At 55.0% G+C, this 15,165-nt stretch overlaps 1 protein-coding gene across 2 annotated transcripts in view; it reads right to left on the bottom strand.

Moving 5' to 3' along the window:
* Nectin2 (nectin cell adhesion molecule 2) overlaps positions 1-14,339 on the bottom strand; it is a 31,196-nt gene extending 16,857 nt beyond the window's left edge. The window contains exons 1-2 of one of the 2 annotated variants that reach the window (XM_051207597.1): positions 14,016-14,339; positions 3,742-4,104 (exon numbers count right to left, since the gene is read on the bottom strand). In XM_051207597.1, the coding sequence (XP_051063554.1) occupies positions 3,742-4,104; positions 14,016-14,103 (451 nt within the window). In that variant the 5' untranslated portion in view covers positions 14,104-14,339. The remainder of the gene's footprint in view (positions 1-3,741; positions 4,105-14,015) is intronic. The other variant, XM_051207598.1, reaches the window with a different exon arrangement.
* Positions 14,340-15,165: the final 826 nt, after the last annotated feature.

Here is a 15,165-nt window from a genome sequence, read left to right as displayed (position 1 = left end):
CCACAATGCCCCATCAGAAAGAGACACAGGCCAGGGGTGGTAGCCCATACTTGTGATCCCACCACCGGAAAGGCTGAGGCAGGAGGATGGTGAGTTTGGGGCTGGCTTAAGCTACATCATAGTCAGACTTTGAATCAATAAAAGAAGTGAGAGGAGTGTAGTGGGTGGTTCATGTGAACAATAAAAATAAGAAAGTCTAGTTTGAGCCAGGCACACAATTTTAATCCCAGCACTCGGGAGGCAGAGACAGGTGGGTCTCTCAGTTTGAGGCCAGCCTGGTCTAAAGAGTGAGTATCAGGATCCAGCACAGTTAAACCTGTCTCAAAAAGAACAACAACAAAAGAACACAGAGAGAGAGGGAGAGAGAGGAAAGTCTAAAGACAGAGGCTGGGCTCTGTTGCAAAGTTCCTGCCTAGAATCCCCCAGTAAGGGTCTGAGCGGGCTCGGTTAGAAGGGAAAAGACAAAGGGTCCTATTTCGTTCCCTGCGGTCACCACTGTACTGTGCTTCCTAAACGGGATGAAGACACATCAACAACAGGGATTCCCCAGTTGCTCATTACTTTTTCCCTTTCACCTTATCCGCCCAGAAAACATGGGAAAACCTCTCAAGGAGACAGCAAGGACACTCCCTGCGTGTCTCTTAACCAGTTTTGTCCCTGGAGCCGGGACTCATGGGTCTTCTGCATCCGAGTGGACCCACCCACCTGAACAGGTATTGCCTGAGCTATCAGTCCCCTCCCCTGACCACCAGAGAGCACCTGTCCATCAGTGGCCATAGGGCCGTTCCAGATCCTCCTGACTATGGTGCACGGCCCCAGGTTGGGGGTTCTATACCCTCCAGATCTCTTCTGCAGATGGAGGCTAACTTCCTCAATAGAGCTTTTCTGGGCTCTGTGGCCCAGCCTTTCCACAGAGACAGAGGCTACTCTTCCCACGACGCCTGTGCTCTGACTGATTCTAAAGTTTGCCTGACCCCTCCTCCATCTTTCAGTACTATCGAGGGAACCTGGGACCTTGTTAATGACAGCCAAACTCCTCTCCCTCCTCGCCCGTCATTTCAGTTCCACAGCCTTGGGACACACAGCCGAGGACCCTGTGCATGCCAGGCAAGTACTAGCTGCTGAGCAAGAACTCCAGAGCTAGAACTCCAGTTTTCCTTTCCTTTTATTTTATTTTCTGCATTGAAGCAGGGTCTGGCTGTGTAGCCCAGGCTAGCCTCGGCCTCATGATCCAGCTTCAACCTACTGCACAAGAACAGAGAGCTTCATAAGTTGTGGGAGAAGGACTTTGCAGTGTGTGTGCCTTTTTATTTGAAGGGGTGGGTGGGGGAGATAGGATCTCATGTAGACCCACTGGCCTCAACTCACTTTATACACCTGAAGATGCCTTTCAATTTCTCTTTATCCTAATTCTACCTTCCAAGTGTTAGGAGTGCAGACATGAGCCTTTATTCCTAGTTTCGTGTGGTGCTGGGGATCCAACCCGGGGCTTTGTACATCACATCAAACAAAGCACTCTATCAGCTAAGCCTGTTTCCAGCCCTGCTTCTTCTTGCTTTTGCATGCCAGACAGGTACTTTGTTAACAAAGCCACGCCCCAGCCCCTCACTGGGGGATCATAGGCAGGGACTCCACCACTGAGCCACACCCCAGCCCCTCACTGGGGGATTCTAGGCAGGGGCTCCACCACTGAGCCACACCCAGCCCCTCACTGGGGGATTCTAGGCAGGGGCTCCACCACTGAGCCACGCCCCAGCCCCTCACTGGGGGATCATAGGCAGGGACTCCACCACTGAGCCACACCCCAGCCCCTCACTGGGGGATTCTAGGCAGGGGCTCCACCACTGAGCCACACCCCAGCCCCTCACTGGGGGATTCTAGGCAGATGATAGAGCTTCATTCTTAGCAAGAACTTATTTTCCTTTTTTGTGTAGCCCTGGCTATCTTGGAACTCACAGTGAAATCCTGTGATTTTGAGAATGGGTCTCAAGTTGTCCAGGCTGGCCTTCCACTCAGTCTGTGGCTTTCCTCAGCTCCCTGAGTGACGGGATGACAGACCTACTTCCCGAGAACTGGCAAGAGCTGTGTTTTGAACTATGGAAGCAGCTCTTTTGGTGTTCCCTTGGAAAGGGAACCTTCTGTTCCAGAATGTACAGGGAGGTTTCCAACTCTCTGGAGCCAGAAAGGGGGAAGTAACCTGGGGTTACGTGGTGTCTGGAGGGTTGGATGGTGCTGTGCAGGGGATTTTCCAGTTTTAGTGAGAAATCTCTGCCATTGTGCCAACTGGCTGTGTCAGTCGCCTGCTGTCGAGGCCAGCAGGCGAGGAGCCCTCTCTTTTACTTTGTGCGTATGGGTGTGGTGTCTGCGTGTTACATGTCTGCAGTTTCCACAGAGGAGAAGAGAGGGTGACGGGTCCCCTGGGGTGGAGTTATTGATGACTGATCTGCCATGTGGGTGCTGGGAATCAAACCCAGGTCCCATGAGATAGGAGCCAGTGCTCTGTTCCACCAGGCCATCTTTTCAGCGCCATGGGTGTCCCCCATCCCGGGGACAAACAAAACTTCCTCTATTTTACCTCTCCACTTCTTGCACCCAGCAGCCAAAGCTGTCTACAACGCTCAGGACGACACCTCACCAAATCACAGCTCCCTGCTTGCTCAGAAGAACCTCCACAGCTCTCATTCTCAGGGCAAAGGCAGAGCAGAATGGAATGACCCACAGTCTCAGCCTGAGCTATACATTGAGTCCTGACTCAAGCAGAAAAAGAAAAGCTATTGTCTGCCTTGTCCTTGGTAAACAGAATAAGCACGTCCCGCGCAGTAGGTGACAAATAAGCATTGATCAAAGCCTTGGCATGCTCCCGTAATCCTAGCACTTCGGAGATGCAGGCTAGAGTTCAAGCCAACCTGGGCTACATTTCGTAAAAGGAAGGAAGGGAGGAGACGGGACGGGCAGGGGTGGTGCAGAGGCTAGCCTGGTCCTCAGAGCGAGTTCCAGGGCAGTCAGCGGTACACAGAGAAACCCTATCTCAAAACAAAGAACAAAACAAAACAAAGGATAATAAAATTGGGGCTAAGGTCAGTTGACAACTGGGGCTAAGGTCAGTTGATGGAGGACTCGCCTAGCACACTCAAAGTGCTGGTTGTGTTCTCAGCACCAAATGAACTGATCTGGCTTGCTCAAGTCCTTACCTGCATGGCTCTGAGGTAGAGATGGAGGCAAGAGAATCAAAAGCCCCAGCTCATCCCGATCACATAGACGTTTGAGGCCGGGGCTGGCAAAAGCAAGCACCTCAGCATAAATTGCTGCTGAACCTGACACTGGACAACCCAAGTCTGATCCCCAGGATCCCCAAGATATAAGGAGAGAACACACTCCCAAAGGTTGTCTTCTGACCGCCACACCCTGCAGGACAGACACACACAGGCAGGCACACGCCTTTAATCCCAGCACTCGGGAGGCAGAGGCAGGCGGATCTCTGTGAGTTCCAGGCCAGCCCGGTCTACAGAGGGAGTTCCAGGACAGCCTCCAAAGCTACACAGAGAAACCGACCCCGTCTCGAAAAAACCAGAAAGTCTGAGGCCAGCCTTAATTAGAGTTTCCATTCTCAATAAAACAAACACACAGACCTCAATCAGCAGAAACAAGAGCCATTTGACTGCACATCAGGGGCGGCCAACATGGAAGCTGAGACAAGGAGGAAGGGCCAGGGGAGGGGCTCTCATGCTGACCCCCACTCACCTATGACTCTGAGCCACGTCACCCCCCTGCGGGTACCGTTGGGAAAGGTGGCAAACTCGCAGGTGTAATTCCCCTCGTCCTCCACCCTCAGTCCCCGGAAGGCCAGCGTGGCATCCCGGAGGTCTGCATTTGTCTCCTGGTTCGCTCTGACGAAGGACAGACGCTCCTTGTTGAACTGAGTATTGGGGAAGTCCACGCCGAAGGATGGGTGGAAGGCGGCCACGACCGTGGCATCCAGGCGCTGCCAGGTCACCTGAGAGACGCGTTCCGACGTGGGTGGGAGCAGGTGACACGGCAGCTCCACGGTGCCTCCCAGGCGGCCGCGAACCTCTGGGAGCACTCGAACGCGCACATCTTGGGCTCCTAGGGAAGAGAATAAAGAGGTCAGTTACCGAGGGAGGGGACGAGCCAGCAGTCTCCTGGACTCGAAGTGCCGCAGCAGAGATGAGATTCCATCCATCCATCCATCCATCCATCCATCCATCCATCCATCCATCCAGGACAGGGTCTCATTATGTTATAGCCCAACACTGCTTGAAACTCAGAGACCTGCCTGCCTCTGCCTCCTAGCACTAAGATTAAAATTGTACGCCGCCAGACCTGACTCCCCCTCCTTGTCTTTTAAATTTTACATTTTTTTCCCAGTTAATCTGATGGGTGTTTTGCCACTGTGTTGTCTGTGCACCATGTGCATGCAGCGCCAGTGGAGGTCAGAAGGGGGCGACAGAGTTCACGGAGCTGGGGTTACAGGTGCTTTGAGCCTCTACGTGGTTGCTGGGAATTCAACAGGTGTCCTCTGGAAGAGCAGGCAGTGCTCTTAACAATTGAGCTCACTGGTTCAGCTAGACTGGCCAACAAATCCCAGCGATCCCCCAGTCTCAGCCTCTCCAGTGCTGGGATTCCCAATGTCCAACACTGTACCTAGCTTTTGACACGGGTTATGAAGATTAAACTCTTCATAAATGTCCATCGATTTGTCTCCCCGGCGCTGCCCTCTGCCTACTTTTGCTTTGCTGGAGAGTTGACGCAGGGCTTCACATGCTAGGTGAGTGTTTTATCCCTGGAGCTACAGTCCCTTCTCCCTGATGGTTTCACATGAGTATACAATGCAGTTTGGTTACTGCAACTATTCCCATCCCCTGTGGCTCTTCCTATGACATTGATGTGTTTTGTTTTGTGATCCATCAAGTCTAATTTCCATGCATGAGCAGGGCAGTGGGTTATCTACCCGGATACAGGTAACAAGTCTGAGGTTAGACCACTCAAGAAAATGATTCCCCTTCCCTTAGCAACCATTAACTGCCAATATCAACTTGAGAATGGGGTCTTGCTAGACCCTTCTCCTATTTTCCCACTTATTCATTTTTGTTCTTTTTGAGACAGGCTCTCTCTACATAGATTTGGCTGTCCTAGAACTCTCTTTGTAGACCAGGCTGGCCTTGAACTCACAGAGATCCACCTGCCTCTGCAAATGCTGAGATTAAAGGTGTGTGCCACTGTGCCTGACTTTATTTTTATTTTATTTTTTTAATTATTTGATGTTGTGTGGTGCACATCTTTAATCCCAGCACTTGGGAGGCAGAGGCAGGTGGATCTCTGTGAGTTCAAGGCCAGCCTGGTCTACAAAGTAAGTTCCAGGACAGCCAAGGCTACACAGAGCAACCCTGTCTCAAAAAACCAAGCCAAACAAAAAATTCATTTGACATGTACGGGGTGTTTTGCCTACATGTATGTTTGTACACTACATGTGTGCCTGGTTCCTGTGGAGTCCGGAGAAGGGCATTGGATCCCCTGGAACTAGAGTTACAGACAACGGAGCTGCCATGTGAGTGTTTAGACTCGAACTCAGGTCCTCTGGAAGAGCAGCCAGTGCTCTTAACTACCAAGCCAACTCTCCAGCCCCAAATGCTCACGTTATGTGTGTGTGTGTGTGTCTGTGGCGTGTGTGCAGGTACCTAGTGAGGCCTGAAGAGGGCAGTAGTCCTATGGAACCCGAGTTACAGGCAGTTGTCCTGGAGAGGGAACAAGTCCTCTCTGACTGTCCAGCCATCTCGCCAGTACCTACTCCCCAATTTGAACAAACACAGAAACAAGGAAGCCTGTGTCTTGGCTTTGGGAGGAAGTACTCCATGATGACCCAGGGCACAATAATACGTGGGCTTAAAATCCAGGCTCTTTACATCCCTGTGCCTCAGTTTCCCAGCTGTGTAACGAGGACATAATGACAGTGCCGCACCCCCAGGGGTGTTATGAGGACCAAGGAATGCTCGAAGAGCACTTTAGCCTAAGTCCACAGGAAACTTGACCTTGATAAACAAACAAAGAGGCCTGATAATTACAAGCGGCCATTGACAATGAGCCAGGGGGTAGGGGACTCAGTGACACAGCTCATGACTTGTCTCCATGAGCAACAGCTCACAACCACCTGGAGAGAGCCGGGCAGAGCTGCCCTCACGCAGGGGTGTGTGCAGTCCCGGCCCTCCTCACACACAAGAGCCCAGGGGAACCGAGGTGTGGTAGCCAATGCTTGAGAGAGAGAGAGAGAGAGAGAGAGAGAGAGAGAGAGAGAGAGAGACTGTGTCAGGGGCTGGAGAGAGATGGCTCAGAGCTGTTAAGAGCACCTCTTGCTCTTGCAGAGGACCTGAGCTGGGTTCCCAGTGCCCGCAGGGTGGCTCACAACCATCTACCGCTCTGGTTCTTCCTCAGACGCTAGGTGCACCCGGTGTACAGACACTGTGTAGGCACGACACCAAAACACTTCAAAAAATAACCTTTAATGAAGAACGCCTGATGAGGGAATCTGGCAGAACACAATACTGTGTATACACAGTGCCAGGGAGGATGGACAAGTGGCAGCTAGTGAAGGCTTAAAAGACTCACACCATCTCCAAATATGCCCTCAAACCCAGACCACCTCGACCAAAAGGGCTCCATGTTCTCCAGCAGAGCAGATCTATGTAGGCTGAGGAGAGGACAGCTTAGTTAATAGAGCCCCTGGCTGGAATCTCCCAGTGAGGGGCTGGGGTGTGGCTCAGTGGTAGAGCCCCTGCCTAGAATCCCCCAGTGAGGGGCTGGGGGCATGGCTCAGTGGTAGAGCCCCTGCCTAGAATCCCCCAGTGAGGGGCTAGGGTGTAGCTCAGTGGTAGAGCCCCTGCCTAGAATCCCCCAGTGAGAGGCTGGGGTGTGGCTCAGTGGTAGAGCCCCTGCCTAGAATCCCCCAGTGAGGGGCTGGGGTGTGGCTCAGTGGTAGAGCCCCTGCCTAGAATCCCCCCATTAGGGGTGGGGGTGTGAGTCAGGGGTAGAGCCCCTGCATAACATATAGGAAACCCTGGGTTTCAGCACTAACACAGACAGGCTGCTGGAGCAGAAGTACTTTTTAGCAGAAATCCAACATAGATAGAGGCTAGCTTCCTGCTGTTTGCTGCTTCTGGGCCGGATGACCTTTTCAAGCCCAAGTTCTTCCATGTGTAAAATGGAGACATTTAAGCCACCCTGCAGGGTCCCCTGGGACAATTCCAGTAAAAGACCTGACACACTCTGCAGGCCAGGTCACGGGGTCAGTGCCTGTCCCCACCGGCCACATCTGGCAGGGTTTGCATTTGTTTCAGCCAGGGCGGAGGTTTTACTTTGCTTACTTAGTCAGGGCCTCGCTGTGTAGGTCCAGTTGGCCTTGCATTCACATCAATCCTCCTGCCTCACCCTCCCAGGCACCGGGATCACACATCCTTGCAACCGTGAATTATAGCGGAACAGGGAGCTAGACAGCAAGCACACTAAAGACAAGAAAATGGCCTTGAAACGGCGTCAGTGAGGGGCTGGTGAGATGGCTCAGTGGGTAAAGGTGACTGCTGCCAAGACTGCTAACCTGAGTACGAACCCCGAGACCATCATAGCGGATGAAGAGAACATACTCCTGAAAGTTGGCTTCTGTCCACTGCACATGTTGCGCTCTCTCGCAAACACCTCTCTCTCTCTCACACACACACACACCAAATAAATGCTAAAAGTTAGTCCGAGGCCTTCAGTTGCGATCCCAGCACTAAGGAGGCAGAAACACGGGGAAGGTGAATTTGAATTTAAGGCCAGAGAGTTCCAAGTTAGCCTGCATTACACAGGGAGGTCTCCTCAAATCAGTAATAAATGGAAAAAATACAAATAACAAAGATCTTCCTGCCTCGAGACCTCCAGACTAAGTTTCTAATTCTAAGTAAAAGACCAGGCAGGCTGCAGGGCGGTGGTGGCACACGCCTTTAGTCTCAGCACTCACGAGGAGGCAGAGGCAGGCGCATCTCTGAGATCGAGGTTAGCCTGGTCTACAGAGCAAGTTCCAGGGCAGCCAGGGCCACACAGACACCCTGCCCAGAAAAAAACAGTAACAAACAAACAAAACAAAACAAAAGGAAGAATGGGGTCTGTGGGATGAACAGCGTCTGCCTCCTGAGTGAGGGGCTTGGAGCCGCGTGGTGACACTGCCCAGAGTTTTGTTTTTGGAGATGGGTGGGGCCCTGTTGGCCAGGAACTCGAGATCCTGGGGTCACGTGGTTTCACCCACACTCCCACCACCAGGAGTAGCCCATCTGAAACCTCAGTAGAAGGCACAGGATGAAAGCTTGATTCATTGTTTCCTATCTCCCGAGTAAAAGTCACCAGGAAGCCCATCTCTGTAGGATCCATCTTTACAATTTATCTTCAGCTGGACCAGCATTTCCTGCGTGGGTCACCTCCTGGGTGTGTCCCCACACACAGCCAGAGAGGAACTCCGGTAGCCGGTAGCCCCTCCCCTCCCATCGGGGCTCCTCTCTGGTCCTCTGGCCCAGAGGACAAGTCCTACCTTAGCCCCTGCACTGTTTCCCTTTCCCAGAAGTTCAGCAAGACTCCCTCCTTATCTTGGTTAGCGAGGTCAGCTCTGATCACCATAACTGATAACAAGGATTCTTTATGGGGGCGGGGGTCAAGACAGGTGTAACAACTGTGGCTGTCCTGGAACTAGCTCTGTAGATCAGGCTGGGATAAAGACGTGTACCGCCACTGCCCGGTAATAACAAGGATTCTTAACTTGCTCCCTCACCCCAACACAGCATCGACCACCTATCTCCAGCAGAGCCTCGAGGGCAAGAGGTCTTTGTTTCAATCATCCCTACATCCCAGAGCCCGGAACAGTGCCTGGTACTCCGAAGGTGTTCTGTAAACGCGCAAATGTGAATGGGCAGTCAAAACGGTGTTAGACCACCAGGTATGGAGGTACACACACCTGTAACTGATACAGGAAGAGCTACGTAGTGAACATCCGTCTTACAAACAGCAGACTGTGCTGGGTCTCACAGGCCTCGACTGAATTGAAGTGAATGGGCTTTTAGTGGGGAGCCTCGGGAGCGTAAACACGGGGGAGGAAGGGGCAGGCCAAAGTTGAGAAAGATCAGTGACATTTAAGAAAAGGTTCCTGGGTCAGTGTAGGGGCTGTGTTGATGGGGAAGGATCTAGGCGGGAAATTTCTTCCCAAGCAGGAATGAGAGCGTGAGACTGGGTTTGGGAAGGAAGAGAGACTCGTGGAGCCTGGGAGTCTGAAGACTGTGGGGTGGGGGCATGTGGGGATTCTGTGTCCGCTGGGGAGGCAGGGGAGATGAAGTTATGAAGGCAGGAAGATTCCAGGGCTGGGGCTAAAAAAAAAGGCATCTCCTGACCGGGCGTTGGTGACACACGCCTTTAACCCCAGCACGGGGAGGCAGACAGATCTCTGCGAGTTCAAGGCCAGCCTGGGCTACAGAGTGAGTCCCATGACAGCCTGGCAGAATACACAGAAATCCTGTCTCCAAAAAACCAAAGAGAAACATCTCGTACAGGGCATCATGGCAGGTGGCTGCGGCGTGACCTTGTAGGGACACAGCCAACACCACACCCCAGAGACAGTGGCCAGAAAATGGCCCGTGGGAACACTTGGTTCTCTGCTTTCCTCCAGGGCTGACTGGTGACAGCTCCCAGCTCCAGAGATGTCAGCTGGGTCCTCAAACACACTTCCTCTCCCTAAGGACTAGAAGAGCAGGCTTCCAGCAGGTCAGAGCGTAAGGAAAGCCTAGGGGGAGGAGGACTGGGTCCTATATGCCCGGTCAGAAGGGGTAAGGTGAAGAGTCTGGACCCTGGCTTCTTTGAGTCCCGCCTGGCTGGCTCCTCAAGTCTCGGCTGGTCCCTGCACACCTATAAAACCTGGTGTGTCCTACCCCCAACCGCGGCAGGGCGGGGCAGGCCTGGAACAAGCCCTTCAAGGCCGGAGTGATTTGAGACTGGCATCAGCTGCTGCCTCAGCCACCTGGTTAATTAATTAATTACATTAATCATGGTTCCCACCCCCACGGCGGACATCCGGAGCCTATCTGAGGGGTGAGAATAGGAGCACTCATGAGAATGTACAAGGCCTGGGCTGTGTCTGGATTTCCATGCGGCCTCGGTTTTTAACACTTGGGGGTTACTCGGGGTCCCTCTGGCCCCTTGGATGCACAGCCTTCCTTGGCTACAGGGGCTCAGCTTCCAGAGGACCGCTTCGTGAAGGGGAAAGTCATCATGGTGAAGCTCTCCAAGGCTCTTCCTGGATGGGCCTCGGGACAGAGCACTCCCACACCCTGCCAAGAGAGTGGACACCTTAGCGTCCATCAGTCCCAGGGGACTCCGGTCTCCGCCTGTGTCCAGGTCCTACTTCCAGAATCTGTGCATTCTGTCCCTTTCTCTTGGCTTCTCATTCTCCATAGTACCAGACTCCTGCGAACGCGCGGGCACGCACAACACACACACACACACACACACACACACACACACACACAGGGAGCCTAGCTGCCCTGGAATTCTCTGATTAGACCAGACTGCTTTTGAACTCAGAGAGATCAGCCTGCCTCTGCCTCCCGAGTACTGGGATTAAAGGCCACTAGAACACGAAATAACGACTCTTTTTTTCTTTTTTGACAGAGGGTCACTTGTCGTACAGGTTGGCCTGAATTTAATAATGTAGCCAAATGCAGCCAAAGATGACCTTGAACTTCTGACGTTCTGGTCTCTACCTTCCATTTCCGGGATTACAGGTGCACACCACCACAGGGTGTTTCACTTGGTGCTAGGGATCTAACCCCAGGCTTCAGGCATGCTAGGCGAGCGCTGCCCCCTCCGCCCCCTCCGCTTTTCTGAGAGAACGTCTCAGGTAGCTGTGGCTGGCCTCAGTCTCACTATGTAGCCATGTAGTCTTGAACTCATGTTTGGATTGCAGTCTTGGCCACCGGGCCTGCTTTAGGAAGTGGTGATGGAACCCAGGGCTAGGTGATCAGGCTACAACTGAACCACGACCCAGCCCACCTCCTTCTCTTCTTTCTCTTCCTTCCTCAGCTCTGTGGCCACGGCTGGCCCTGGGGCTCAAGATTCTGCAGCCTCAGCCTCCCCCGTGCTGGCGCTAAGATTACGGGTCTGCCTCCACCACTATTTCTGGAGACAGGGTCTTTCGATGCGGCTCAGCCCGGCCTGGAACGGGCTGTAACCCTGCCTCGGCCTTCTTCGCGTGCTGGCGTCACAGGTGAACGGACAGCACTCCTACCTTAAGGTCTCTGTTTCTGTGACCCTGGGATCTCCGTGTCCCCGCGTGTCCTGCACCCACACCTCTCCACATCTCCCGACACACTTTCTCACTGCCTGGGCCATCACTCTGGGTCCCTCTCCTCCTCCCCCTCCTGCTCCGTGTCTCAGCGTTGCTGGGACATTAAAAATGTAACAGCATCCCAGGCGGGGGCAGGGGAGCTGGCCCTTGTGCCAGACTCCCTGTCGCTCCCCATCTTTAACTCCCGGTGGCCCCTCCACACAGGCTGGCCTTGAGACTGGCCAGTGCTCTGACCTCTCCAGGTCACAGGATCTCCGGTCCCTTGGCTGGGGGTCTTTTGGCCTTCGTTCCTGTCAGCAAACCTCTTGGCCCTACCAGTGCCCCTGCCTACACCTCTGCCCTCCCCCTCACAGATCTTCCTTCATTCTTTGTGCATGACTCCGTCCTCAGATCTGGCTCTCGGTCCCCTCCCTCCCTCTCTTGGCTTCTGTCCCTATCTCCTGCTCTCTATCCTGTCCCTGTCCCCCCATTTCTCTTCTGCTCAGTCCCCCTTCCCTAACAAGAAGAGACAGCCAGGCCTGCAGTCCCTTTGCCTCCCCTCCCCCGCCGCTGTGTGGGGCTGCCTGGGCAGCCGTGGATGAGCGGAGAGATGGGGAGGGGTGGGAGGGAGGCGCTCAGGCAAGAGGTCCAGGTGGTGAAAAGCCCCATTCCCTGAGGAGGCCAGGAGGGGAGGGGAGGGAGGGGGAGGCTGAGGAGCTCCGGCCAGGGGCCAGAGATGGAGGGAAAGGTGAGGGAGATAAGGAGAGGAGAGATTAAGATGGGAAGGGATGAAGAGGAGTTGTGAATGGAAGAGGGAGAGAGAGAATGAGGAAGAGGAGGTTGGAGCAGGTTGGGACGCTGAAGAGCCAGGTCCCCTTCACAGCTTGCTCTGGGTTTGCCCAGCGCATGGGAACCCCTGGAGGTCCTGCAGACAGGGCTCAATCCATCCAATCGCCTTAGGTCTAGGAAACAGGAAGTACTTTAGGGAACTTGCCTAGCAAGCCCACTGCATTGCTGGCTTCCAAAGGCCTCCAAGGGACAGAGTGGACCTTTGGAAAGACTATTTGTTTCCTGTTCCCCACTTTGCAGGCTAGGAAGAGGAGCACAGTTTGCTTTGGGGTTCTGTGGGACCTTCTGTAGACGCTCACTCAAATCAAAGCCTGGCCTGGAGGGTACGGCGGGTTTGAAAAATTCACCCAGAATGGCAGATTCTGATCCCATCTATCGCTGAGACAGGCAGGGAGCATGGCGGTCAAGGTTTGATGACCTCGAAGGTATCAGGGAAGGAAAACTAGGCCAAAGAAGCGATTCTTCCCAAGATCCCCCTGACCCCACTTCCTGAGGAAACCCTCGGGGAAACTTCCCATCACCCAGTACCATAGTTTGCAGTGAGGAAGGAACAGCTGGGTCACCTGCTAGGGGCGGGGCGGGGCGGGGTTAGCACACCTGTTCTGCCACCCCACCCCCAGCCTCCTCCGGGGGCCTTTCCCCTCCAGGAGTTGGGGGTGGGAAGGGGCGCGGGCCTGAGAGGAGACTCCTCCCATTTACCTCTCCAAGTGCTTCGAGGACAAAGGCGTCACCAGAGGAAAGATAAGGTCCCGAAACCGGGAGTAGGACCTTCGGAGCGCTCCAGCCCCGCCCCGCCCCTCCCAAACTAGGTGAAAGCGATCCCGGAAAACTTCCCCAGGGACGTCGCCACTAGGCGCTCACGGGGGAAGGGGGAAGGGGAGAACCCAAACCTCCCAGACTCCGACTCTACCTGGGACACAGCCGACGAAGTCCCCAGTTCTAGGCAGAGCCTTTTAGCCTGTGATTCTATTTGAAGGCCAAAGATGATTAAATTCCATTACCTACAGTTAAATCTGAAGCTGCCAAGATAGTGCCTCAGCCCCTAACTGTCCCTGGACCCCCAGCGAACAGAGCTCTTTGGGCACAGTTAAACCCAAGACCCACAAGTTTGAACCCCTTTCCCCCCTGTTCTACCTCGATCCGGGTTAGGATCGTCTTCTGAGATTCTGGAGGCAGAACCTCTCAGCTCTCAATTTTTCCAGAAACGGGTGGTCAGTGCCTGTAAACTCCCCGAGGCCTGAGGCTGGCACTCAGTACCCCCCCCAGTGTCCCCAACTCTCACCAATGGCTTGCCAGGGCCCCCAAAGACCCGAGACCCCCACCCTTGGTCTAAGGGACCTCGACTGTGGGCCCCCTCGCGCCCAATTCTCCCCGGGCCTCAGCCGCCCAGCCTACCCAGAGGAAAAGAAAGAGGGGAGGGTGTCGCCCCTCCTCACCGTCACGACCCTCCAGCTAGTGTGAGTGGGGGGAACATTCTTCACATTCCTGAGGGGGGGCAGAGACGGAAATCCAGATTCCGGATAAGTGATCGGCGCTGGGTGGTGAGGATTTAACCCCTTCCACCCCGAGGGAGGTGGAGGGGGACAGAGAAACGCGGGTTAGGATGGGCACTTGTGATTACGAGGGGGGTGCAGAGAGGGAGGTTAGGAGAGTCAGAGTCGGAGCAGGGTGTGTTAAGGGGGGCTCTCTGGGTCAGTACGGCCAGCCTGGAAAGGGACACGAGGGAAGGGGCCTCGGGGAGATGGCAGTGAGATGGGGGACGATGCCCCGGCTCCCTCCACTCTGAGGGCGGAGGACGGCATCCGCGCGTTTTCACCTGTTTCCTGGAGCAGGAGCAGAAGCAGCGACAACAACGGCAGCGACGGTGACAATCTGGACGGCGGGAGGACTGCGGCCCGGGCCATGGGGGGCCCGGGGAGGGACTGGGCCCGGGCAGGGGGTGCCTAGGGGCCACTCCGCGTTCACCGATCGGCTGCGAGGGCGGTCAGGGGCCTGAAGTGCCCGGCTCCAGGCCGGTTCCCGCCGATCACGGCTCCCCGGATCAGCTCTTTTGGCCCAGCTTTCCCCGCCTGGCTCTCAGGATCCGCGCCCCCCGGCCCCTCGCTTAGCTCCAGCGGGCCGGACTCGTGACGTCACCGGCCCCGCCCCTCTTCTCCAAGCCAACCCTGGCCTTCAGGCCCCGCCCTCTCCCGGAGCTGTGACCCCACCCCTCTCGAGTCCCACACCTGTCCGTCCCCACGATTCTATCTCCGCCCTCTCCTGGGATTAAGCACCGCCCCTTCGGCAATCGGCCACGCCCACTGTCAATGAACCACGCCCCCATAGGCCACGGGAAAGTCCCACTGCGCCCCCTACTGGTCATTCTTCTGAGATGCGGTCACATCCCTCCCCTCCTAAACTTCCGGTCGGCTCCGACCTGCAGAAGCCACGCCTCCGCGTCCAGACCACGCCCCCCTGCCCTCTGGTTAGCCTGAGCATGTGGGCTCTCATAGGGCTTCCCTTCCTGAGGCACCGCCCCTCGGCGCGGCCACACCCACTTCCCCCAGCCTTTCCCCAGCCTTGCTGCTGTCGCCGGTCGAGGTCGCTTCTCAGTGGACTTGGTCACTTTCTGGTCTCTGCCCCGGCTGGGTTCTTGTGCCTCCGCATCATTCCTTTCCGCCCTTCTCCTCTGACCTCCCTCTCCATCATCTCTGAGTCCCCGTGTTTCTCTGTTGCTCTGCTTCGGGTATTTCTTTGTCCGTGCGCCTGTGTCGCTTGGTCCCTATGTCTCGTTGCGTTCCTTTGACTGTGCGCGTCTGAATGTCTGTCTGCATCTCTCTTGGCGCCAGTCATTTTCTGTTTTCTGCCTCGTGGCTTTCTCTGTATAGAAGCGAAGCGTCACTCTTAACGATTCTGTCCGTGCATCCCTCCCACCCAGTATCCCTTTTTATATCGCAGCTTCCCGCCAGGGGGCAGCGCAGACCAGC

This window comes from Phodopus roborovskii, unplaced genomic scaffold (genome assembly GCF_943737965.1).
Source record: "Phodopus roborovskii unplaced genomic scaffold, PHOROB, whole genome shotgun sequence".
Taxonomy (NCBI): Eukaryota; Metazoa; Chordata; class Mammalia; order Rodentia; family Cricetidae; genus Phodopus; species Phodopus roborovskii.
Note: the sequence above shows the minus strand (reverse complement) of the source record. Positions and strands in the feature narration are given on the sequence as shown.